This window comes from Oncorhynchus gorbuscha, unplaced genomic scaffold (genome assembly GCF_021184085.1).
Source record: "Oncorhynchus gorbuscha isolate QuinsamMale2020 ecotype Even-year unplaced genomic scaffold, OgorEven_v1.0 Un_scaffold_717, whole genome shotgun sequence".
Lineage (NCBI taxonomy): Eukaryota > Metazoa > Chordata > Actinopteri > Salmoniformes > Salmonidae > Oncorhynchus > Oncorhynchus gorbuscha.
Genome location: NW_025745777.1, coordinates 60,694 through 87,500, shown reverse-complemented (window position 1 = coordinate 87,500; position 26,807 = coordinate 60,694). Strand labels below are relative to the sequence as shown.

Below are 26,807 nucleotides of genomic sequence, written 5' to 3'. Positions count from 1 at the left end.
AGAGACAGAGAGAGACAGAGAGAGACAGAGAGAGACAGAGAGAGACAGAGAGACAAAACTATGAACTGTGTGAGACCCGAAATGGCAACTTATTACCGCAAATCAAAGTGTATTGGTCCTTTACAGGTGTGCAAAATACACACCTTTCTAGCGCCAACATTGCAGTAATATTGAGCAATACACACTATCCAAAAGGAGGGGGAAAAAAACAAGAAATATCACAACGACTACTTTTGACCAGAGCCCAGGGTCCATAGCATAGACACTCCTCCACAGCCCTATGGGTCATGGTCAACATATGTACACTCACTATACTAGGGAATAGGTTGCCATTTGGGATGACATTTTTTTCAAATATTACAGAATAACTGGCTTTGAGTTCTGACAATGTATTTTATAGCTAATAACAGGACCCCACTTTAATAGCTTCCGTAAATTGAGTAGTACCTGACGTTTTGACAGACATGCAGTTTGACTAACTAAATGAGTAGTACCTGACATATAGTTTGACTAACTAAATGAGTTAGTACCTGACAGACATACAGTTTGACTAACTAAATGAGTTAGTACCTGACAGACATACAGTTTGACTAACTAAATGAGTTAGTACCTGACAGACATATAGTTTGACTAACTAAATGAGTTAGTACCTGACAGACATATAGTTTGACTAACTAAATGAGTTAGTACCTGACGTTTTGACAGACATACAGTTTGACTAACTAAATGAGTTAGTACCTGACAGACATATAGTTTGACTAACTAAATGAGTTAGTACCTAACGCTGACAGACATATAGTTTGACTAACTAAATGAGTTAGTACCTGATGTTTTGACAGACATATAGTTTGACTAACTAAATGAGTTAGTACCTGATGTTTTGACAGACATATAGTTTGACTAACTAAATGAGTTAGTACCTGACAGACATATAGTTTGACTAACTAAATGAGTTAGTACCTGACAGACATATAGTATGACTAACTAAATGAGTTAGTACCTGACAGACATATAGTTTGACTAACTAAATGAGTTAGTACCTGACAGACATATAGTTTGACTAACTAAATGAGTTAGTACCTGACAGACATATAGTTTGACTAACTAAATGAGTTAGTACCTGACAGACATATAGTTTGACTAACTAAATGAGTTAGTACCTGATGTTTTGACAGACATATAGTATGACTAACTAAATGAGTTAGTACCTGACAGACATATAGTATGACTAACTAAATGAGTTAGTACCTGATGTTTTGACAGACATATAGTTTGACTAACTAAATGAGTTAGTACCTGACGTTTTGACAGACATATAGTTTGACTAACTAAATGAGTTAGTACCTGACAGACATATAGTTTGACTAACTAAATGAGTTAGTACCTGATGTTTTGACAGACATAGTATGACTAACTAAATGAGTTAGTACCTGATGTTTTGACAGACATATAGTATGACTAACTAAATGAGTTAGTACCTGATGTTTTGACAGACATATAGTTTGACTAACTAAATGAGTTAGTACCTGACAGACATACAGTTTGACTAACTAAATGAGTTAGTACCTGACGTTTTGACAGACATAGTTTGACTAACTAAATGAGTTAGTACCTGACAGACATATAGTTTGACTAACTAAATGAGTTAGTACCTGACAGACATATAGTTTGACTAACTAAATGAGTTATTACCTGACGTTTTGACAGACATAAAGTTTGACTAACTAAATGAGTTAGTACCTGACAGACATATAGTTTGACTAACTAAATGAGTTAGTACCTGACAGACATATAGTATGACTAACTAAATGAGTTAGTACCTGACAGACATACAGTTTGACTAACTAAATAAGTTAGTACCTGACAGACATATAGTATGACTAACTAAATGAGTTAGTACCTGACAGACATATAGTTTGACTAACTAAATGAGTTAGTACCTGACAGACATATAGTTTGACTAACTAAATGAGTAGTACCTGACGTTTTGACAGACATATAGTTTGACTAACTAAATGAGTTAGTACCTGACAGACATATAGTTTGACTAACTAAATGAGTTAGTACCTGATGTTTTGACAGACATAGTATGACTAACTAAATGAGTTAGTACCTGATGTTTTGACAGACATATAGTATGACTAACTAAATGAGTTAGTACCTGATGTTTTGACAGACATATAGTTTGACTAACTAAATGAGTTAGTACCTGACAGACATATAGTTTGACTAACTAAATGAGTTAGTACCTGATGTTTTGACAGACATATAGTTTGACTAACTAAATGAGTTAGTACCTGACAGACATATAGTTTGACTAACTAAATGAGTTAGTACCTGACAGACATATAGTTTGACTAACTAAATGAGTTAGTACCTGATGTTTTGACAGACATATAGTTTGACTAACTAAATGAGTTAGTACCTGACAGACATATAGTTTGACTAACTAAATGAGTTAGTACCTGACAGACATATAGTATGACTAACTAAATGAGTTAGTACCTGACAGACATACAGTTTGACTAACTAAATGAGTTAGTACCTGACAGACATATAGTTTGACTAACTAAATGAGTTAGTACCTGACGTTTTGACAGACATATAGTTTGACTAACTAAATGAGTTAGTACCTGACAGACATATAGTTTGACTAACTAAATGAGTTAGTACCTGATGTTTTGACAGACATATAGTATGACTAACTAAATGAGTTAGTACCTGATGTTTTGACAGACATATAGTTTGACTAACTAAATGAGTTAGTACCTGACGTTTTGACAGACATATAGTTTGACTAACTAAATGAGTTAGTACCTGACAGACATATAGTTTGACTAACTAAATGAGTTAGTACCTGACGTTTTGACAGACATATAGTTTGACTAACTAAATGAGTTAGTACCTGACAGACATATAGTTTGACTAACTAAATGAGTTAGTACCTGATGTTTTGACAGACATATAGTATGACTAACTAAATGAGTTAGTACCTGATGTTTTGACAGACATACAGTTTGACTAACTAAATGAGTTAGTACCTGACAGACATACAGTTTGACTAACTAAATGAGTTAGTACCTGACAGACATACAGTTTGACTAACTAAATGAGTTAGTACCTGACAGACATACAGTTTGACTAACTAAATGAGTTAGTACCTGACATCAGAACTAAATACAGTTTGAGTTTGACTAACTAAATGAGTTAGTTAGTCAAACTAAATATGTACCTTTGACAGACATACAGTTTGACTAACTAAATGAGTTAGTACCTGACAGACATACAGTTTGACTAACTAAATGAGTTAGTACCTGACAGACATACAGTTTGACTAACTAAATGAGTTAGTACCTGACAGACATACAGTTTGACTAACTAAATGAGTTAGTACCTGATGTTTTGACAGACATATAGTTTGACTAACTAAATGAGTTAGTACCTGACAGACATACAGTTTGACTAACTAAATGAGTTAGTACCTGACAGACATACAGTTTGACTAACTAAATGAGTTAGTACCTGACAGACATACAGTTTGACTAACTAAATGAGTTAGTAAACAGGAAGTTAATCAAATGAACACTGCAACAAATGCGTCCTTGTCAACTCCTCAGATCAACTCATACCGACGGGGAAAACCTGTTCCTGGGAAAGAGAGGTTCATAACAGGGACTCATATTATGTCTAGCCATTCAATAAAAACAACCATTATTTTAGTTAGCTGATTCTTGACCAAATCACTGTATCTAACGTTAGCTGCTAACTAGTTAGCTAGTCAGTGGCAAACTCCCACATAATTGTGCTAACGTTAGCTTACCGTTTGGCATTAAAAAAACAACATTTGTCATCTTTAGTTTCCTACCTCGGGAATAAAGGCCGTTGAAACCAAGCTGGAAAATCACATCACTGCCGAATAGATGCTTTTCCAAAGTTAGTTTTGATTGAGCTAGCTAATAAGACAAGTCGACATTTCGCCGAGCAGTCAGACGGGAAGCTAAACAGCTTCTCACTTCACTTCTTTCTTGCCAGGGATAATATTCATTACGCGGAAGCAAACACAGCCGACGGGGAGGGACCTAATATTTATTTATTTTTTGTTGCAAAAATGTTTTCCGTTTGGAGTGAAAGGTTTCCGTTGCTAAACGTTTTTGCAACAGACGATCAGCTTTTGAAGCGGAATCGGCGTAATGAATACACCCACAGAGTCGCTATGGGGAAAATGATGCGTTCAAAACGACTGGGGAACTCGGAAAGATACGAATTTTATATATGGTCGTTAGGTCGGAAAGTCGGAGCTCTAGAAAGAGGCCCGAGTTCTCGAGTTGGATGACTGTTCAAAAACATTTCCCCCCTCGGGCCTCATTTATTTTCCGAGTTCCCCGTTGTTTTGAACACACTGATGTCGGAGCTTTCCGACTACCTAGTTGCGAGTTTCCAGTTGTTGTGAACGCGGCAAAACTCACACTCTGGTCACGTGAGCCGCGCGATGACGTACTCATGAGCTAAAAAAAAACAATGTGCTTATGCTCTTCCAGTTCAAAGTTCGATTGTTTTGTCCTTTCGTAGAATCTGTTTCCTGTTTATGATTGTTCATGGAAAGTCGTCTGTCACACCACGTATGTAGTAATTATCATAGTACATGTCTACGATTGCAGCGTAAGAAGGAAGCTCAAAGAATCAAATGGTTAATGTCATCTAAACTGAGCAAACTGGCTACATCGGGCTCTAAAAAAAGAGCGATCAGTGAGTGAACTAACTCTCTATATTGTGCTACATTGAACCTAAACCCATAGTCATCATGGATACTCTCTACACTTATAGATTACTACCACCCACATATACCAACACGAAGGACCCTGAATACAGTTATAGACTAGTGAAGCTCGAACTTGTAGACTGCTGGCAATCTCCAGACCTGAACATCATCATCAAACAAGAAGAGGAGGAGGAAGAGGATATTTCTCTACAAGTTAAAGAAGAAGAGGAGGAAGAGGATATTTCTCTACAAGTTGAAGAAGAAGAGGAGGAGGAAGAGGATATCTCTACATGTTAAAGAAGAAGAGGAGGAAGAGGATATTTCTCTGCAAGTTGAAGAAGAAGAGGAGGAGGAAGAGGATATCTCTCTACATGTTAAAGTTAAAGAAGAAGAGGAGGAAGAGGATATTTCTCTACAAGTTAAAGAAGAAGAGGAAGATCACACTTTCATGGTCAAAGTAGAGGAAGAAGAGAAGGACAAAGCTCTTGTAGTTAAAGAAGAAGAAGAGGAGGGTGGTTTTACGGTCAAAAAAGAAGAAGAGGCTATAGAGGTTTTTATTTTTTCTGGTATGTACAGATAATGGGTACGTCCCAAAATGGCACCCTATTCCCTGTAGAGCCCTACAGGCCTTGGTCAAAAGTACAGCCCTATAAAGTGAATAAGGTGCCAATTGGGACGCAGACCAATATTGAGTGTTTGCTAGTACGAACCGTAACATGGTACTGTTTCTTCAGATTTAACCCAGCACTCTTTATTTCCTTGACGCAGACGGAAACTGCAACCAGTGGCCTGTCAGTGGGAAGAGTCCCTCCGTATCAGAAGAACCTCAACAACAACGACAACAAAAACAGACGCGACCAAAGAAACAGCCAAAACAGACCCAGGAACCCCACCACTCCCCTCTGTACTGTCCCGACTGTGGGAGGAGTTTTGTCAGCCCTGGGATACTGAACGCGCACCGCAGAATCCACCAGCCCAGAATAATCCACACCACCACCACCACCACCGGTGAGCCGTCTCACTACTGCCATGACTGCGGAAAGACCTTCGACACCGCCCGCTACCTCAAAAGCACCTCTTGGTTCACACAGCAGAGAGGACGCACCACTGTTCTCAGTGCGACCGGAGCTTCCTGAGACTCCAGCACCTCAAAGAGCACCAGAGAACCCACAGCGGAGAGAAGCCTCACTACTGCTCCGCGTGTGGGAAGGGCTTCACCAAGGTCCGACTGCTCCGGACACACCAGCGGCTGCATGCCGTGGAGGGGGCCGATGTCGTCGGGGATGGGGCGGAGACGGGGATGAAGGAAGGTAGTGGGGTGGTGATGTCAGCGATGGGGCGGAAGAGAGCGCTGAGAGTTCTGGCCGGAGTGGACTACTACTACTGCTCTGAGTGTGGGAAGAGCTTCTCCAGTGCGGCCTATCTTAAGGTGTGTAAAATACACCTAGAACATATAGGAGGGTAGCTCTTGGGGCGGCAGCGTAGCCTAGTGGTTAGAGCGTTGGACTAGTAACCGGAAGGTTGCAAGTTCCAACCCCCGAGCTGACAAGGTACAAATCTGTCGTTCTGCCCCTGAACAGGCAGTTAACCCACTGTTCCTAGGCCGTCATTGAAAATAAGAATTTGCTCTTAACTGACTTGCCTAGTTAAATAAAGGTAAAATAAAATAAAAAAATCACTCTCCCACTACGTCTGTTCTCATCACCACCGGTATTGACAAGCCTATACAGTGGGCCGGTATTGACAAGCCTATACAGTGGGCCTGTATTGACAAGCCTATACAGTGGGCCTGTATTGACAAGCCTATACAGTGGGCCTGTATTGACAAGCCTATACAGTGGGCCGGTATTGACAAGCCTATACAGTGGGCCTGTATTGACAAGCCTATACAGTGGGCCTGTATTGACAAGCCTATACAGTGGGCCTGTATTGACAAGCCTATACAGTGGGCCTGTATTGACAAGCCTATACAGTGGGCCTGTATTGACAAGCCTATACAGTGGGCCTGTATTGACAAGCCTATACAGTGGGCCTGTATTGACAAGCCTATACAGTGGGCCTGTATTGACAAGCCTATACAGTGGGCCTGTATTGACAAGCCTATACAGTGGGCCTGTATTGACAAGCCGATACAGTGGGCCGGCCTTTCTGTTCTTTTCTTCCCCCAAGTACTTTATTAGCCCAGCACCTACGTTTACATTTACATTTACATTTAAGTCATTTAGCAGACGCTCTTATCCAGAGCGACTTACACGTTTGTTAAGGATGTGCGTATTGACCACAAACGTTTCTACAGATATCAAATCAAAGTTTATTTGTCACATATACACATGGTTAGCAAATGTTAATGCAAGTGTAGCGAAATGCTTGTGCTTCTAGTTCCGACCGTGCAGTAATATCTAACAAGTAATCTAACCGAACAATCACGCTGACATGCAGTTGCCAGACTTGGCTCAGTAGCTGTCTCTCCCATTGAAATAGAACGAATACAGAACGCACCTCCCCCGTTCCAAGTCAATGATGTCATAATGGGTGGAATAGAACGTCAGTAGCTGTCTCTCCCATTGAAATAGAACATCAGTAGCTGTCTCTCCCATTGAAATAGAACATCAGTAGCTGTCTCTCCCATTGAAATAGAACATCAGTAGCTGTCTCTCCCATTGAAATAGAACATCAGTAGCTGTCTCTCCCATTGAAATAGAACATCAGTAGCTGTCTCTCCCATTGAAATAGAACATCAGTAGCTGTCTCTCCCATTGAAATAGAACATCAGTAGCTGTCTCTCCCATTGAAATAGAACATCAGTAGCTGTCTCTCCCATTGAAATAGAACATCAGTAGCTGTCTCTCCCATTGAAATAGAACATCAGTAGCTGTCTCTCCCATTGAAATAGAACATCAGTAGCTGTCTCTCCCATTTGAACATCAGTAGCTGTCTCTCCCATTGAAATAGAACATCAGTAGCTGTCTCCCATTGAAATAGAACATCAGTAGCTGTCTCTCCCATTGAAATAGAACATCAGTAGCTGTCTCTCCCATTGAAATAGAACATCAGTAGCTGTCTCTCCCATTGAAATAGAACATCAGTAGCTGTCTCTCCCATTGAAATAGAACATCAGTAGCTGTCTCTCCCATTGAAATAGAACATCAGTAGCTGTCAGTCTCCCATTGAAATAGAACATCAGTAGCTGTCTCTCCCATTGAAATAGAACATCAGTAGCTGTCTCTCCCATTGAAATAGAACATCAGTAGCTGTCTCTCCCATTGAAATAGAACATCAGTAGCTGTCTCTCCCATTGAAATAGAACATCAGTAGCTGTCTCTCCCATTGAAATAGAACATCAGTAGCTGTCTCTCCCATTGAAATAGAACATCAGTAACATCAGTAGCTGTCTCTCCCATTGAAATAGAACGAATAGAACGCACCTCCCGGTTCCAAGTCAATGATGTCATAATGGGTGGACGGCGGTTCAGTTTGCCAGTCAAATTGCCCGGGTTGGAGGTTCCTAGCCCGTTCCGTTCATTCCATTTCTATGGTGTCTCCAAATAACCACGCACAATAGAAAACCTATTGTCCATGAAACGTTCAGATAGAAATAGTCTATCTAGAACAAACATGCCTCTCTGACATGTAGCATACGGAATCACGTCGGCTCTATTCATGGCATTTCTATTCCGCAAAGTTCAACAACTTTTCGGGCTACTGAACCTGTTGTTTCAATTTTGATGAACGATGCATTTCTAAACACAAGAGATCCTGTAAAATAAAGTTCTAATATGTAATTCTATGTTTCTTTCTCAGGTGCATCAGAAGGCTCACACAGGAGACAAACCATACCAGTGTGCTCACTGTAAGAAATCATTCAGCACGTCGTGGGGTTTAAAGGTTCACCGGCAGAATCGCTCTGGAGAGAAGCCCTACCAGTGCGCCGACTGTGGGAAGAGGTTCTCGGACCTGCGCAGCCACAAAGCCCACCGGAGCACCCACACTGGAGAGAAACCATACACATGCCCTGTCTGTGGAAAAGGCTTTGCCTGGCTAAAGAGCCTACAGAAACACCAGGCCACACACAGCAGTAGTGATGGTGGAGTCATAGAAGTACATATAGAATAATGTAGGATATCCTGGAGGGTTTCACTCCAACCCCAATCTAGCAGGGTAGTTACAACTACGGGACAGGTGGGTAGCTCTCCAGGAACAGGGTTGGGTTATAGGAGGGTAGCTCTCCAGGAACAGGGTTATAGGAGGGTAGCTCTCCAGGAACAGGGTTGGGTTACAGGAGGGTAGCTCTCCAGGAACAGGGTTGGGTTACAGGAGGGTAGCTCTCCAGGAACAGGGTTGGATTATAGGAGGGTAGCTCTCCAGGAACAGGGTTGGGTTATAGGAGGGTAGCTCTCCAGGAACAGGGTTGGGTTACAGGAGGGTAGCTCTCCAGGAACAGGGTTGGGTTATAGGAGGGTAGCTCTCCAGGAACAGGGTTGGGTTATAGGAGGGTAGCTCTCCAGGAACAGGGTTGGGTTACAGGAGGGTAGCTCTCCAGGAACAGGGTTGGGTTAGGGGAGGGTAGCTCTCCAGGAACAGGGTTGGGTTATAGGAGGGTAGCTCTCCAGGAACAGGGTTGGGTTATAGGAGGGTAGCTCTCCAGGAACAGGGTTGGGTTACAGGAGGGTAGCTCTCCAGGAACAGGGTTGGGTTACAGGAGGGTAGCTCTCCAGGAACAGGGTTGGGTTACAGGAGGGTAGCTCTCCAGGAACAGGGTTGGGTTACAGGAGGGTAGCTCTCCAGGAACAGGGTTGGGTTACAGGAGGGTAGCTCTCCAGGAACAGGGTTGGGTTACAGGAGGGTAGCTCTCCAGGAACAGGGTTGGGTTACAGGAGGGTAGCTCTCCAGGAACAGGGTTGGGTTATAGGAGGGTAGCTCTCCAGGAACAGGGTTGGGTTACAGGAGGGTAGCTCTCCAGGAACAGGGTTGGGTTACAGGAGGGTAGCTCTCCAGGAACAGGGTTGGATTATAGGAGGGTAGCTCTCCAGGAACAGGGTTGGGTTACAGGAGGGTAGCTCTCCAGGAACAGGGTTGGGTTATAGGAGGGTAGCTCTCTAGGAACAGGGTTGGGTTATAGGAGGGTATCTCTCCAGGAACAGGGTTGGGTTACAGGAGGGTAGCTCTCCAGGAACAGGGTTGGGTTACAGGAGGGTAGCTCTCCAGGAACAGGGTTGGGTTACAGGAGGGTAGCTCTCCAGGAACAGGGTTGGGTTATAGGAGGGTAGCTCTCCAGGAACAGGGTTGGGTTATAGGAGGGTAGCTCTCCAGGAACAGGGTTGGGTTATAGGAGGGTAGCTCTCCAGGAACCGGGTTGGGTTACAGGAGGGTAGCTCTCCAGGAACAGGGTTGGGTTATAGGAGGGTAGCTCTCCAGGAACAGGGTTGGGTTACAGGAGGGTAGCTCTCCAGGAACAGGGTTGGGTTATAGGAGGGTAGCTCTCCAGGAACAGGGTTGGGTTACAGGAGGGTAGCTCTCCAGGAACAGGGTTGGGTTATAGGAGGGTAGCTCTCCAGGAACAGGGTTGGGTTACAGGAGGGTAGCTCTCCAGGAACAGGGTTGGGTTATAGGAGGGTAGCTCTCCAGGAACAGGGTTGGGTTACAGGAGGGTAGCTCTCCAGGAACAGGGTTGGGTTACAGGAGGGTAGCTCTCCAGGAACAGGGTTATAGGAGGGTAGCTCTCCAGGAACAGGGTTGGGTTACAGGAGGGTAGCTCTCCAGGAACAGGGTTGGGTTACAGGAGGGTAGCTCTCTAGGTTAATCAAGTCAAATGACCTGGATTTTAACCTTTTATTTGAAACCTTTTCCAGAAATAAGAATTAGATTCCAAATGAAAGCAATCGTCTCAGTGTGGTGCAGGAGGACGGGGCTGGACCAGCTGACATTAAAAAAAGGGGACAGTTTGATTAAAAGCTTGAAATAAAAGTACAAATCCAGGTCAAAACACAGGGCCCTAATTATAGAAACACAACGTCACGGTCCCATAACACAGGCTGGTAAAGCTCTGTCTGGATGAGGGAATGCTGTTGTGTCTCATAACACCGGCTGGTAAAGCTCTCTCTTGGATGAGGGAATGCTGTTGTGTCAGAAGGACATCAAAATGTCACATAACACCGGCTGGACACCGGCTGGTAAAGCTCTCTCTCTTGGATGAGGGAATGCTGTTGTGTCTCATAACACCGGCTGGTAAAGCTCTCTCTCTCTTGGATGAGGGAAGGTTGTTGTGTCTCATAACACCGGCTGGTAAAGCTCTGTCTGGATGAGGGAATGCTGTTGTGTCTCATAACACCGGCTGGTAAAGCTCTGTCTGGATGAGGGAAGGCTGTTGTGTCTCATAACACCGGCTGGTAAAGCTCTGTCTGGATGAGGGAATGTTGTGTCTCATAACACCGGCTGGTAAAGCTCTGTCTGGATGAGGGAAGGTTGTTGTGACTCATAACACCGGCTGGTAAAGCTCTGTCTGGATGAGGGAATGTTGTGTCTCATAACACCGGCTGGTAAAGCTCTGTCTGGATGAGGGAATGTTGTGTCTCATAACACCGGCTGGTAAAGCTCTGTCTGGATGAGGGAAGGTTGTTGTGTCTCATAACACCGGCTGGTAAAGCTCTGTCTGGATGAGGGAATGTTGTTGTGTCTCATAACACCGGCTGGTAAAGCTCTCTCTTGGATGAGGGAATGCTGTTGTGTCTCATAACACCGGCTGGTAAAGCTCTCTCTCTGTCTGGATGAGGGAATGTTGTTGTGTCTCATAACACCGGCTGGTAAAGCTCTCTCTCTTGGATGAGGGAATGTTGTTGTGTCTCATAACACCGGCTGGTAAAGCTCTCTCTCTTGGATGAGGGAATGTTGTTGTGTCTCATAACACCGGCTGGTAAAGCTCTCTCTCTTGGATGAGGGAATGTTGTTGTGTCTCATAACACCGGCTGGTAAAGCTCTCTCTCTTGGATGAGGGAATGCTGTTGTGTCTCATAACACCGGCTGGTAAAGCTCTGTCTGGATGAGGGAATGTTGTGTCTCATAACACCGGCTGGTAAAGCTCTGTCTGGATGAGGGAATGCTGTTGTGTCTCATAACACCGGCTGGTAAAGCTCTGTCTGGATGAGGGAATGTTGTTGTGTCTCATAACACCGGCTGGTAAAGCTCTGTCTGGATGAGGGAAGGCTGTTGTGTCTCATAACACCGGCTGGTAAAGCTCTCTCTCTCTCTTGGATGAGGGAATGTTGTTGTGTCTCATAACACCGGCTGGTAAAGCTCCCTATTGGATGAGGGAATGTTGTTGTGACTCATAACACCGGCTGGTAAAGCTCTGTCTGGATGAGGGAAGGCTGTTGTGTCTCATAACACCGGCTGGTAAAGCTCTGTCTGGATGAGGGAAGGCTGTTGTGTCAGAAGGACTGTTTTAATTACATCAAAATGTCACATAAGCATGTGACTTGTAATTATATATTTTAGATGTTTATATTCATACGCCAGATGTCGTTTGTAAGCCTCGTTTTTTGTTCTCTCAAAGTGTTCTTTGGATGGATTGTGCAACAGGTGATGGTTATCTTTTGTTTTTGTTTTTCCGACAGCAAAGTGTGCTCACTATAACATGAAGTGTATGGAGCAATGTTTGGTTTGGATCTGAAATGAATGGATGATGAAAATAAACATGGTCAGTTGTTGCACTCTGATCTGATTTCTGTCTTTATTTTGTAGCTGAGCTCAAAGCACATGCTAATGTCTGGTAGCATAACATCTGATTTCTGTCTTTATTTTGTAGCTGAGCTCAAAGCACATGCTAACGTCTGGTAGCATAACATCTGATTTCTGTCTTTATTTTGTAGCTGAGCTCAAAGCACATGCTAACGTCTGGTAGCATAACATCTGAGCTCAAAGATGCTTCTGTCATAACATCTGATTTCTGTCTTTATTTTGTAGCTGAGCTCAAAGCACATGCTAATGTCTGGTAGCATAACATCTGATTTCTGTCTTTATTTTGTAGCTGAGCTCAAAGCACATGCTAACGTCTGGTAGCATAACATCTGATTTCTGTCTTTATTTTGTAGCTGAGCTCAAAGCACATGCTAACGTCTGGTAGCATAACAGTTTTCCACATGTTCACGTCTTCATATCCGCTTTGAAGCCTTTCAAAAGCAGATCTGGCATTGGAACTGGAGGCGGAGCAAAACCACTCTATTGAGCAGTGGAGGATCTATAGGAGGACGGGCTCGTTGTAAGGGCTGGAAAGGATTAGAATGGAATGGAGCCAAACGTGGTTTACATATGTACTGTTTGATATCGTTCCATTTCAGACATTACAATGACCCAGTCTTCCTATAGCTCCTCCCACCAGCCTCCACTGGTTTTGAGGTGTGTAACCCCCCCAAAAAAACATGGCTGTAGTTACTAAATACACGACTTTAACAGATAAAGTGAACGATGTTGTTTCGTTTCATGACTTATCTTCATTGATTAATTATACTGTATTGACAAATATGGTTTAACGGTAACCTTTACACAAAGATGATTGCCAACAGATTTGTCCAAGAGAAACAATTCACATCATAAACTAGGTTTCCATCCAATTGGCGACAGATTTCCATGCGAATATTCTAGAATTAGCATACATAAAATATGTGCATATTCCCACCAGTGGTGTTTCCACCAAACTGAATTGTTGCGAAAAAAAAATCAGTGCGTGATGACGTAGAGAACGCAAAATGTACTTTTCCCACTTAAGTTTTCATGTATCGAATACATTTTTTTCAATGTGTTTCCGTTGCATTTTCAACAGTACGGATAGTTTTGTCACAGAAACTGTTGCGTTAAATAGCAAATGTTCCTCGTCTGGATTTTGGCACGTGCTCTCGATCCAGCAGCTCGCAGAGAGAGTTCGGGTAGGTTCGTCTACAATAAAGTATGACATTATGGATAAAGAGCGAGAATATTTTGATTTGTCAAAAGGCAATCAATCATCGATTATCATATCACCAGAATAAGACCCTCGACATTTATTGGAAAGGAGCATCAAGATCACCGTGCACTTTCACCACCCTGTGAAGTTCATGATTTCTACGTATTTCATCTGTAGCCTAATAAACTGCTTGCTTTCCCGACGAGTCGTAGGGGAGGACCACACACCACGTCATCGCGTGAGTGACTCCACATTTACTTCGATATGACGGGTATTAATTATATCAATATTTGCACACAAGGCGTTTCCAGCGCCATTTCTCACATAAATAATTTGACCGACACAAAAAGATCCCATCATGTCGACGCACAAATTATCTGTCGGCATTTATAAAATTGTATCAAAAACTAAACAGCTATCATTCTTTTTTTGGTTTATACAGTATGACTTCACACACATAAAAAATGTAATGGAAACGTAGTAAAATGTGTCTTTCATGTAATGTCAGTTTCTAAACAACCTAAAAAATGTTTTTAAAAACCCAACATTTAATCAAAATGACAACTTTGTCGACATCTTAAACAGAGCGTTGACCTTGTGTCTGCTCAGTACAACGACAGAACACTCTAATAGACACGTTGACATCACCACTGTGACGTCATCACGGAACGAGTAGAGTGCTAGCAAAGTAATGTTCTATCTCTCTTTCCAATGATGTGGCATCCCCGAGGATGATAAATATATATATATATATTTTTTGAGGGGGCTTCTGAGTGGCACAGCGGTCTAAGGCACTGCATTTCAGTGCTAGAGGCGTTACTACAGTCCCTGGTTTGAATCCAGGCTGTATCACATCCGGCCGTGACTGTGAGTCCCATAGTGCGGCACACAATTGGCCCAGCATCGTTCAGGTTTGGCCGGGGTGGGCCGTCATTATAAATAAAAATGTGTTCTTAACTGACTTGCCTAGTTAAATAAAATAACAAATAAATCAAGACATCGTTACATCATCACGTGACGTAGAGTAGAGCTTGTCCTCGTCCTCTATGTTACTGAGTCCGCTACGTGTGGTGCTGTGGTCCGGGTTGAACTTCATATGTTCCTTCAGCTGCTTCAGCTGATAGTAACTCTTCCCACAGTCGTAGCAGTAGAAGGGCTTCTCTCCCGTGTGAATCCTCTGGTGCACCTTCAACTCTGAGGACGTGATGAAACGCTTGTCACAGTCGAAGCAGGGGTAAGGCCTCTCTCCTGTGTGAGTCCTCAGGTGCACCTTCAAAGTAAAAAATACAAAATTATACATTTTATTAATTAATAAGAATTTCAGTATATAGTAAATAGCAAGTATTATGTTGTGTAACTGAAATAAAATCCACAACTATATTGTACCTTTAAGGTCCCCTGAGCACGGAAGGTCTTGTCGCAGTAGGAGCAGGCGTAAGGCTTCTGGTCAGAGTGTATTCTCTGGTGGAGCTTGAGGTTGGACAGCTGTTTGAATGCCTTGTCGCAGTAGGAACAGCTGTGAGGTTTCTCCTGGCTGTGGATCTTCTCATGGACCCTGGAGTAACAGATAATACATGAACCAGTAGTTCAAGTTCACTTGAATATCCCACAACGGGACATTGACTGGTTAAGTACTAGTAGTTCACTTGAATATCCCACAACGGGACATTGACTGGTTAAGTACTAGTAGTTCAAGTTCACTTGAATATCCCACAACGGGACATTGACTGGTTAATTACTAGTAGTTCACTTGAATATCCCACAACGGGACATTGACTGGTTAATTACTAGTAGTTCAAGTTCACTTGAATATCCCACAACGGGACATTGACTGGTTAATTACTAGTAGTTCACTTGAATATCCCACAACGGGACATTGACTGGTTAAGTACTAGTAGTTCACTTGAATATCTCACAACGGGACATTGACTGGTTAAGTACTAGTAGTTCACTTGAATATCCCACAACGGGACATTGACTGGTTAAGTACTAGTAGTTCACTTGAATATCCCACAACGGGACATTGACTGGTTAAGTACTAGTAGTTCACTTGAATATCCCACAACGGGACATTGACTGGTTAAGTACTAGTAGTTCACTTGAATATCCCACAACGGGACATTGACTGGTTAATTACTAGTAGTTCAAGTTCACTTGAATATCCCACAACGGGACATTGACTGGTTAAGAATATCTACGGGACATTAGTTCTAAGTTCACTTGAATATCTCACAACGGGACATTGACTGGTTAATTACTAGTAGTTCACTTGAATATCCCACAACGGGACATTGACTGGTTAATTACTAGTAGTTCACTTGAATATCCCACAACGGGACATTGACTGGTTAATTACTAGTAGTTCACTTGAATATCCCACAACGGGACATTGACTGGTTAAGTACTAGTAGTTCACTTGAATATCCCACAACGGGACATTGACTGGTTAAGTACTAGTAGTTCACTTGAATATCCCACAACGGGACATTGACTGGTTAATTACTAGTAGTTCACTTGAATATCCCACAACGGGACATTGACTGGTTAAGTACTAGTAGTTCACTTGAATATCCCACAACGGGACATTGACTGGTTAAGTACTAGTAGTTCAAGTTCACTTGAATATCCTTGAATACAACGGGACATTGACTGGTTAAGTACTAGTAGTTCAAGTTCACTTGAATATCCCACAACGGGACATTGACTGGTTAATTACTAGTAGTTCACTTGAATATCCCACAACGGGACATTGACTGGTTAATTACTAGTAGTTCACTTGAATATCCCACAACGGGACATTGACTGGTTAATTACTAGTAGTTCACTTGAATATCCCACAACGGGACATTGACTGGTTAATTACTAGTAGTTCACTTGAATATCCCACAACGGGACATTGACTGGTTAATTACTAGTAGTTCACTTGAATATCCCACAACGGGACATTGACTGGTTAATTACTAGTAGTTCACTTGAATATCCCACAACGGGACATTGACTGGTTAATTACTAGTAGTTCACTTGAATATCCCACAACGGGACATTGACTGGTTAATTACTAGTAGTTCAAGTTCACTTGAATATCCCACAACGGGACATTGACTGGTTAAGTACTAGTAGTTCACTTGAATATCCCACAACGGGACATTGACTGGTTAAGTACTAGTAGTTCACTTGAATATCCCACAACGGGACATTGACTGGTTAAGTACTAGTAGTTCACTTGAATATCCCACAACGGGACATTGACTGGTTAAGTACTAGTAGTTCACTTGAATATCCCACAACGGGACATTGACTGGTTAATTACTAGTAGTTCACTTGAATATCCCACAACGGGACATTGACTGGTTAAGTACTAGTAGTTCACTTGAATATTCAACGGGACATTGACTGGTTAAGTACTAGTATAGTTCACCCACAACGGGACATTGACTGGTTAATTACTAGTAGTTCAAGTTCACTTGAATATCCCACAACGGGACATTGACTGGTTAAGTACTAGTAGTTCACTTGAATATCCCACAACGGGACATTGACTGGTTAAGTACTAGTAGTTCACTTGAATATCCCACAACGGGACATTGACTGGTTAAGTACTAGTAGTTCACTTGAATATCTCACAACGGGACATTGACTGGTTAATTACTAGTAGTTCAAGTTCACTTGAATATCCCACAACGGGACATTGACTGGTTAAGTACTAGTAGTTCACTTGAATATCTCACAACGGGACATTGACTGGTTAATTACTAGTAGTTCAAGTTCACTTGAATATCCCACAACGGGACATTGACTGGTTAAGTACTAGTAGTTCACTTGAATATCCCACAACGGGACATTGACTGGTTAATTACTAGTAGTTCACTTGAATATCCCACAACGGGACATTGACTGGTTAATTACTAGTAGTTCACTTGAATATCCCACAACGGGACATTGACTGGTTAAGTACTAGTAGTTCAAGTTCACTTGAATATCCCACAACGGGACATTGACTGGTTAATTACTAGTAGTTCACTTGAATATCCCACAACGGGACATTGACTGGTTAAGTACTAGTAGTTCACTTGAATATCTCACAACGGGACATTGACTGGTTAAGTACTAGTAGTTCACTTGAATATCCCACAACGGGACATTGACTGGTTAAGTACTAGTAGTTCACTTGAATATCCCACAACGGGACATTGACTGGTTAAGTACTAGTAGTTCACTTGAATATCCCACAACGGGACATTGACTGGTTAAGTACTAGTAGTTCACTTGAATATCCCACAACGGGACATTGACTGGTTAAGTACTAGTAGTTCAAGTTCACTTGAATATCCCACAACGGGACATTGACTGGTTAAGTACTAGTAGTTCAAGTTCACTTGAATATCCCACAACGGGACATTGACTGGTTAATTACTAGTAGTTCACTTGAATATCCCACAACGGGACATTGACTGGTTAATTACTAGTAGTTCACTTGAATATCCCACAACGGGACATTGACTGGTTAATTACTAGTAGTTCACTTGAATATCCCACAACGGGACATTGACTGGTTAAGTACTAGTAGTTCACTTGAATATCCCACAACGGGACATTGACTGGTTAAGTACTAGTAGTTCACTTGAATATCCCACAACGGGACATTGACTGGTTAATTACTAGTAGTTCACTTGAATATCCCACAACGGGACATTGACTGGTTAAGTACTAGTAGTTCACTTGAATATCCCACAACGGGACATTGACTGGTTAAGTACTAGTAGTTCAAGTTCACTTGAATATCCCACAACGGGACATTGACTGGTTAAGTACTAGTAGTTCACTTGAATATCCCACAACGGGACATTGACTGGTTAATTACTAGTAGTTCACTTGAATATCCCACAACGGGACATTGACTGGTTAATTACTAGTAGTTCACTTGAATATCCCACAACGGGACATTGACTGGTTAATTACTAGTAGTTCACTTGAATATCCCGGGACAACTGGGACCTTGATTGACTGGTTAATTACTAGTAGTTCACTTGAATATCCCACAACGGGACATTGACTGGTTAATTACTAGTAGTTCACTTGAATATCCCACAACGGGACATTGACTGGTTAATTACTAGTAGTTCAAGTTCACTTGAATATCCCACAACGGGACATTGACTGGTTAATTACTAGTAGTTCAAGTTCACTTGAATATCCCACAACGGGACATTGACTGGTTAAGTACTAGTAGTTCACTTGAATATCCCACAACGGGACATTGACTGGTTAAGTACTAGTAGTTCACTTGAATATCCCACAACGGGACATTGACTGGTTAAGTACTAGTAGTTCACTTGAATATCTCACAACGGGACATTGACTGGTTAATTACTAGTAGTTCACTTGAATATCCCACAACGGGACATTGACTGGTTAAGTACTAGTAGTTCACTTGAATATCCCACAACGGGACATTGACTGGTTAAGTACTAGTAGTTCAAGTTCACTTGAATATCCCACAACGGGACATTGACTGGTTAATTACTAGTAGTTCAAGTTCACTTGAATATCCCACAACGGGACATTGACTGGTTAAGTACTAGTAGTTCACTTGAATATCCCACAACGGGACATTGACTGGTTAAGTACTAGTAGTTCACTTGAATATCCCACAACGGGACATTGACTGGTTAAGTACTAGTAGTTCACTTGAATATCTCACAACGGGACATTGACTGGTTAATTACTAGTAGTTCAAGTTCACTTGAATATCCCACAACGGGACATTGACTGGTTAAGTACTAGTAGTTCACTTGAATATCTCACAACGGGACATTGACTGGTTAATTACTAGTAGTTCAAGTTCACTTGAATATCCCACAACGGGACATTGACTGGTTAAGTACTAGTAGTTCACTTGAATATCCCACAACGGGACATTGACTGGTTAAGTACTAGTAGTTCACTTGAATATCCCACAACGGGACATTGACTGGTTAAGTACTAGTAGTTCAAGTTCACTTGAATATCCCACAACGGGAAATTGACTGGTTAAGTACTAGTAGTTCACTTGAATATCCCACAACGGGACATTGACTGGTTAAGTACTAGTAGTTCACTTGAATATCCCACAACGGGACATTGACTGGTTAATTACTAGTAGTTCAAGTTCACTTGAATATCCCATTGACTGGTTAAGTACTAGTAGTTCAAGTTCACTTGAATATCTCACAACGGGAATTGACTGGTTAATTACTAGTAGTTCAAGTTCACTTGAATATCCCACAACGGGAAATTGACTGGTTAATTACTAGTAGTTCACTTGAATATCCCACAACGGGAAATTGACTGGTTAAGTACTAGTAGTTCACTTGAATATCACAACGGGACAACTGGTTAATTACTTGACTGGTTAATTGACTAGTAGTTCAGTAGTTCACTTGAATATCCCACAACGGGACATTGACTGGTTAATTACTAGTAGTTCAAGTTCACTTGAATATCCCACAACGGGAAATTGACTGGTTAATTACTAGTAGTTCACTTGAATATCCCACAACGGGACATTGACTGGTTAATTACTAGTAGTTCAAGTTCACTTGAATATCCCACAACGGGAAATTGACTGGTTAATTACTAGTAGTTCAAGTTCACTTGAATATCCCACAACGGGACATTGACTGGTTAAGTACTAGTAGTTCACTTGAATATCCCACAACGGGAATTGATTGACTGGTTAATTACTGAGTAGTTCAGTAGTTCACTTGAATATCCCACAACGGGAAATTGACTGGTTAATTACTAGTAGTTCAAGTTCACTTGAATATCCCACAACGGGAAATTGACTGGTTAATTACTAGTAGTTCAAGTTCACTTGAATATCCCACAACGGGACATTGACTGGTTAAGTACTAGTAGTTCAAGTTCACTTGAATATCCCACAACGGGAAATTGACTGGTTAATTACTAGTAGTTCACTTGAATATCCCACAACGGGAAATTGACTGGTTAAGTACTAGTAGTTCACTTGAATATCCCACAACGGGAAATTGACTGGTTAATTACTAGTAGTTCAAGTTCACTTGAATATCCCACAACGGGAAATTGACTGGTTAATTACTAGTAGTTCAAGTTCACTTGTCCGGTGGTTATTACGTTATCAGGTGAGTAACACATGGGCCCATACTCATAAAGCATCTCAAAGTAGGAGAGCTGATCTAGGATCAGGTCATCTTGTACATGTGATGTTGTTCAGATCAGAGCCAATATGAGAGCTGATCTAGGATCAGGTCCCCTTGTACATGTGATGTTGTTCAGATCAGATCCAATAGGAGAGCTGATCTAGGATCAGGTCATCTTGTACATGTGATGTTGTTCAGATCCAATAGGAGAGCTGATCTAGGATCAGATCCCTCGGTCCAGTCATTTTAATCTAAAAGACAAAACAGATCCTAAATCAGCACTCCTTCTCAGACGGTTTATGAATATAGGCCCTGAGTTACCGGAGCTCGCTGGAGGAAGGGAACTTCATGGGGCAGCTGCTGCAGTGGTACGGCTTCTCTCCTGTATGGATACGCTGGTGCTTCTTCAGATGGCCAGACTCTACAAAGGTCTTCCCACAGAAGGAGCAGGAGAACGGTCTCTCTCCGGTGTGCCTGCGCTCGTGGGATTTCAGGTTCCCCGTTTGGGCGAAGCCCTTAAAAATCAAATCAAATTTAAAGTGCATTTAAAATCACAACACTCTTTAGTCTGGAGTATTTACACTGAGTGCACAAAACATTAGGAACGTCTTGCTAATATTGAGTTGTCCTTAGAACAGCCTCACTTCCTTGGGGGCGTGGCCTCTACACGGTGTGGAAAGAGTTCCACAGGGATGCTGGCCCATGTTGACTCCAATGTGGTGGACCAGTCTTGATTACACACAGGAAACTGGTGAGCAGGGAAAAACCCAGCAGCGTTGCGGTATCTTGACACACTCAAACCGGTGCACCTGGCACCTACCTGGCATCTACCTGGCACCTGCCTGGCACCTGCCTGGCACCTGCCTCAATACTCCGTTCAAAGGCACTTAAATATTTTGTCTCGAGGCTTAACAATCCTTCTTTAACCCGTCTCCTCTCCTTCATCTACACTGATTGAAGTGGATTTAACTAGTGACATCAATAAGGGATCATAGCTTTCACCTGGATTCACCTGGTCAGTCTATGACATGGAAAGAGCAGGTGTTCATAATGTTTTGTACACTCAGTTTATACACCTGGCGACATGGGTACGAATCCTCCCTCTCTGTATCTGTCTCCCCCTCTCCCTCCCTCCCTCGCTCTCTCTGTATCTGTCTCCCCCTCTCCCTCCCTCTCCCTCTCTCTCTGTATCTGTCTCCCCCTCTCCCTCCCCCTCTCTCTCTGTATCTGTCTCCCCCTCTCCCTCCCTCCATCTCTCTCTCTGTATCTGTCTCCCCCTCTCCCTCCCTCCCTCTCTCTCTCTGTATCTGTCTCCCCCTCTCCCTCCCTCTCTCTCTCTCTCTGTATCTGTCTCCCCCCTCCCTCCCTCCCTCTCTCTCTCTGTATCTGTCTCCCCTCTCCCTCCCTCTCCCTCTCTCTCTCTCTCTGTATCCGTCTCCCCCTCTCCCTCCCTCTCCCTCTCTCTCTCTGTATCCGTCTCCCCCTCTCCCCCCTCTGTATCCGTCTCCCCCTCTCCCTCCCTCTCCCCCTCTCCCTCCCTCCCACTCTCTCTCTCTGTATCTGTCTCCCCCTCTCCCTCTCTGTATCTGTCTCCCCCTCTCCCCCTCTCCCTCCCTCTCTCTGTATCCGTCTCCCCCCTCTCCCTCCCTCCCACTCTCCCTGTATCCCCTCTCTGTATCTGTCTCCCCCTCTCCCTCTCTGTATCTGTCTCCCCCTCTCCCTCTCTGTATCTGTCTCCCCCTCTCCCTCCCTCTCTCTCTGTATCTGTCTCCCCCTCTCCCTCCCTCTCCCCCTCTCCCTCCCTCCCACTCTCCCTCTCTGTATCTGTCTCCCCCTCTCCCTCCCTCCCTCTCCCTCTCTGTATCTGTCTCCCCCTCTCCCTCCCTCTCCCTCTGTATCTGTCTCCCCCTCTCCCTCCCTCTCCCCCTCTCCCTCCCTCCCACTCTCCCTCTCTGTATCTGTCTCCCCCTCCCTCCCTCTCTGTATCTGTCTCCCCCTCTCCCTCTCTGTCCCTCTGTCTCTCCCCCTCTCCCTCTCTGTATCTGTCTCCCCTCTCCCTCTCTGTATCTGTCTCCCCTCCCCTCTGTATCTGTCTCCCCCCTCTCTCTCTCTCCCCCTCTCTCTGTATCTGTCTCCCCCTCTCTCCTCTCTGTATCTGTCTCCCCCTCTCCCCTCTGTATCTGTCTCCCCCTCCCTCCCTCCCCCTCTCCCTCTCTGTATCTGTCTCCCCCTCTCCCTCCCTCCCCTCTCCCTCTCTGTATCTGTCTCCCCCTCTCCCTCTCTGTATCTGTCTCCCCCTCTCCCTCCCTCCCGCTCCCTCTCTCTGTATCTGTCTCCCCCTCTCCCTCCCTCTCTCTCCCTGTATCTGTCTCCCCCTCTCCCTCTCTGTATCTGTCTCCCCCTCTCCCTCCCTCTCTCTCCTCTCTGTATCTCTCCCTCCCTCCTCTCTGTATCTGTCTCTCCCCTCTCCCTCTCTGTATCTGTCTCCCCTCTCCCTCTCTGTATCTGTCTCCCCCTCTCCCTCTCTGTATCTGTCTCCCCCTCTCTGTATCTGTCTCCCCCTCTCTCTCCCTGTATCTGTCTCCCCCTCTCCCTCTCTGTATCTGTCTCCCCCTCTCCCTCTCTGTATCTGTCTCCCCTCTCCCTCTCTGTATCTGTCTCCCCCTCTCCCTCTCTGTATCTGTCTCCCCCTCTCCCTCTCTGTATCTGTCTCCCCCTCTCCCCCTCTGTATCTGTCTCCCCCTCTCCCCCTCTGTATCTGTCTCCCCCTCTCCCTCTCTGTATCTGTCTCCCCTATACATTCAGACTATCACTGTTCATAAACTATAAATTACTACAAAATGTATTTTAAATTTGCAACACTCTTTACAGTAAAACAATCAAATGACAAGAAGTAAAAGCAAACCATCGGTAAAAGAGATTTAATAAACAGAACCAACCTTTCCACACACCTCACAGACGTAAGGTCTCTCTCCTGTGTGTGTTCTCTGGTGGGTCTTTAAAGCAGCCAGTATGGTGAAGCTCTTGTCACAGTCTGGACAGGGGAAGGGTCTCTCTCCTGTATTGGGTGAGAACACAAAACACACAACGTATTGAACTTGATTGTCTGATGATTAAAAGGTTCACTAGAACGACCTTAAAACAATTCAACCAAAAAAAAAGTTGACAAAACTTGTGGCAAAACTATTTATTGACCAGATTGGTTGAGAACCCGACTCTTGATTTTTCACTTGATTGAACTTTGAAAATACATTTAGGCTGAATACTTTCGAAAGGAACCAAAGTAAAAAATAAAATAAAAACCTGTGTGTGTGAGTGTGTGTCTCTTCAACTCGGCTGGTGAGCAGAACCTCTTGGCGCAGGCCGGTACGGAGCAGGGGTACGGTCTCAGTCGGGTGTGGATGACCTGGTGTTTGTCTAAGCTAACAGTGGTGGATAAACGCTTCCCACACCTAGAGCAGGGGAACGGCCTCTGATGACCGCCTTTGGTCTTGTTGGGCTTAGTCCCTGGGTTTGCTGAGATCTGGGGGCTCCTCTCCTCTTCCTCTCTGGATGCAGGGTCCTTGTCCGATGCCCCTCCACTGGCAGGGCCAGACCTGGGGTCGCTGGGGGTTGTTCTTGTCGGGGGTGGCTTAGGACCATTGTCAGGGGTGGCTCTAGGACCATTGTCAGGGGTGGCTCTAGGACCATTGTCAGGGGTGGCTCTAGGACCATTGTCAGGGGTGGCTCTAGGACCATTGTCAGGGGTGGCTCTAGGACCATTGTCAGGGGTGGCTCTAGGACCATTGTCAGGGCTGGAGTCGTCAGAACTGTGGCTGGTAATGTCAGAAGTAGGGCTTGGGTTGTCATCTGAGGGAACAGAGAAATATCAGGTCAGATAAGAGGCTTAGTAACGCCATGGTAGCTCCTCTGTGATGCTGTATAGGATATACTATGACTCCTCTGTGATGCTGTATAGGATATACTATAGCTCCTCTGTGATGCTGTATAGGATATACTATGACTCCTCTGTGATGCTGTATAGGATATACTATGGCTCCTCTGTGATGCTGTACTCACTAGTCTGTATAGGATATACTATGACTCCTCTGTGATGCTGTATAGGATATACTATGGCTCCTCTGTGATGCTGTATAGGATATACTATGACTCCTCTGTGATGCTGTATAGGATATACTATGACTCCTCTGTGATGCTGTATAGGATATACTATGGCTCCTCTGTGATGCTGTACTCACTAGTCTGTATAGGATATAATATGGCTCCTCTGTGATGCTGTACTCACTAGTCTGTATAGGATATAATATGGCTCCTCTGTGATGCTGTACTCACTAGACTGTATAGGATATACTATGGCTTCTTCCTCTTCCTCCTTCTTGACGTTGAACAACCCTGAAGGAAACACACAAGATTTAAATCACGGCAAGTTGTAAATAAACAAATCACAAAGAGAGAGGAGGCAAGAGCACCTGTACTTGGGTGAGCCACACCCCATATCTCTTCCTCCTCTTCTTCTGTTTTCACATGAGCAAAACTCAGGTACGTTGTTAGGGGTGTTGTTAGGGGCCCACAGTCCTCCTGCTTCACCCTCCTCAGGGTCTGCATTACTTGGTCTCCATGGATACCTTTGGGCCCAGGGGACCCTGTGAGTTTGGTCTCCTGAGAGAGAAGAAAACTGAAGTGGATTTGTCACTACAATTATTTCCAGACAAAGCATTTTTATGGTTACATCTAGCTTTCTTTAGTGTGTATATATATATATATATATATATATATATATATATATATATATATTTTTTTACTTTAATATATATATTTACTTTAACTTTTTTTTTCTCTAAGCACATGCCGGCCAGGAACAGTTGTAATGAATATAGTTGTTCAGTTTAACTCAATTCTTTGGTAGGTACCGAACATATTTTAACATGATTAAGTTTGAAACAATGTGTGAATGGCAAATTGAATGGCTGTTTCCTGGTTTAAAGGATAATCAACTGACTCCTTCCAAATTGAATGGCTGTTTCCTGGGCTTAAAGGATAATCAACTGACTCCTTCCAAATTGAATGGCTGTTTCCTTGGTTTATAGGATAATCAACTGACTCCTTCCAAATTGAATGGCTGTTTCCTTGGTTTATAGGATAATCAACTGACTCCTTCCAAATTGAATGGCTGTTTCCTTGGTTTATAGGATAATCAACTGACTCCTTCCAAATTGAATGGCTGTTTCCTTGGCTTAAAGGATATTCAACTGACTCCTTCCAAATTGAATGGCTGTTTCCTTGGTTTAAAGGATAATCAACTGACTCCTTCGTAAACCCAGATTCTGGTTTATTCTACATCATGCCTGAACATGCATCTCTATACATATTCATTGATGGAAACTGCTCGCACCAACATGGTCGCTGCATATCACCATTCTAGCTATTTCACTTCACTTCTGTAACGGGAAATATAATGTTGAAACGTATCGATTAGACTGCTTCCACCGGGCAAGGAAACTGCTGCTTTGTTCAGAACCGCTGAACTGAGCAGAAATTAAATAAAAAAAACATACGTCCACCGTCGAAACATTATGTTATATTTGAGTTTATTGTTATCTACTCACCACCACGTCCATTGTATATCGTAGTGCTCTTTGAAAAAAAGAAGAAGCTCTGAATATGAAACAAACCGGTTGTTGTTTTTACTTCCGGCTTCCGCCTCAGTGTCGTCAGACGTGATCATCTAGACCAGAGTAATCAACTACCGCTTGTTGATCTTTATCTTTTACTTCTGTCTTTTTTTTTTACTGCTAAGCTAGCGAGTTTATAGTTGGCGGATGGTAGCTTCTTGTCTTCCCGTTTGCTAATACAACTATTCAGCTATGAATTTCGCTTTTGTCTGACGTTCATCGGCCACGGGACTTCGTTGAACGGCGACTTTTGGAGATCACCGTCATATTGTGTCCCGGGC

At 43.3% G+C, this 26,807-nt stretch overlaps 3 protein-coding genes and 1 long non-coding RNA gene across 5 annotated transcripts in view; 2 read left to right on the top strand and 2 right to left on the bottom strand.

The window, feature by feature from the left end:
* Positions 1–4,502, bottom strand: part of LOC124019895 (bifunctional apoptosis regulator-like) — a 44,877-nt gene extending 40,375 nt beyond the window's left edge. The window contains exon 1 of the mRNA XM_046335338.1: positions 4,467–4,502. Within this exon, the coding sequence (XP_046191294.1) occupies positions 4,467–4,502 (36 nt within the window). The remainder of the gene's footprint in view (positions 1–4,466) is intronic.
* A 705-nt stretch (positions 4,503–5,207) lies between these two features.
* LOC124019894 (zinc finger protein 436-like) lies at positions 5,208–9,057 on the top strand. The gene is made up of 3 exons (XM_046335337.1): positions 5,208–5,282; positions 5,832–6,188; positions 8,561–9,057. Exons 1-3 carry the CDS (start codon positions 5,208–5,210, stop codon positions 8,870–8,872), a joined length of 744 nt encoding a protein of 247 aa, XP_046191293.1. The 3' UTR covers positions 8,873–9,057.
* Positions 9,058–10,450: 1,393 nt separating this feature from the next.
* On the top strand, positions 10,451–12,471 carry LOC124019901. Of its 2 annotated transcripts, XR_006835864.1 has the most exons (3): positions 10,451–11,272; positions 11,371–11,406; positions 11,455–12,471. It is a non-coding gene; the product is annotated as an uncharacterized LOC124019901 (long non-coding RNA). The 2 variants fall into 2 exon arrangements; XR_006835863.1 differs by having other exon boundaries at positions 10,451–11,406.
* A 2,087-nt stretch (positions 12,472–14,558) lies between these two features.
* On the bottom strand, positions 14,559–26,773 carry LOC124019892 (zinc finger protein OZF-like). Its single transcript, XM_046335336.1, has 8 exons — positions 26,461–26,773; positions 25,324–25,513; positions 25,187–25,246; positions 24,158–24,703; positions 23,794–23,912; positions 21,176–21,369; positions 15,081–15,249; positions 14,559–14,964 (listed from the first exon to the last, which is right to left on the bottom strand). The coding sequence occupies exons 1-8, from the start codon at positions 26,470–26,472 to the stop codon at positions 14,686–14,688; spliced, it is 1,569 nt and encodes a 522-aa protein (XP_046191292.1). The 5' UTR covers positions 26,473–26,773; the 3' UTR covers positions 14,559–14,685.
* Positions 26,774–26,807: the final 34 nt, after the last annotated feature.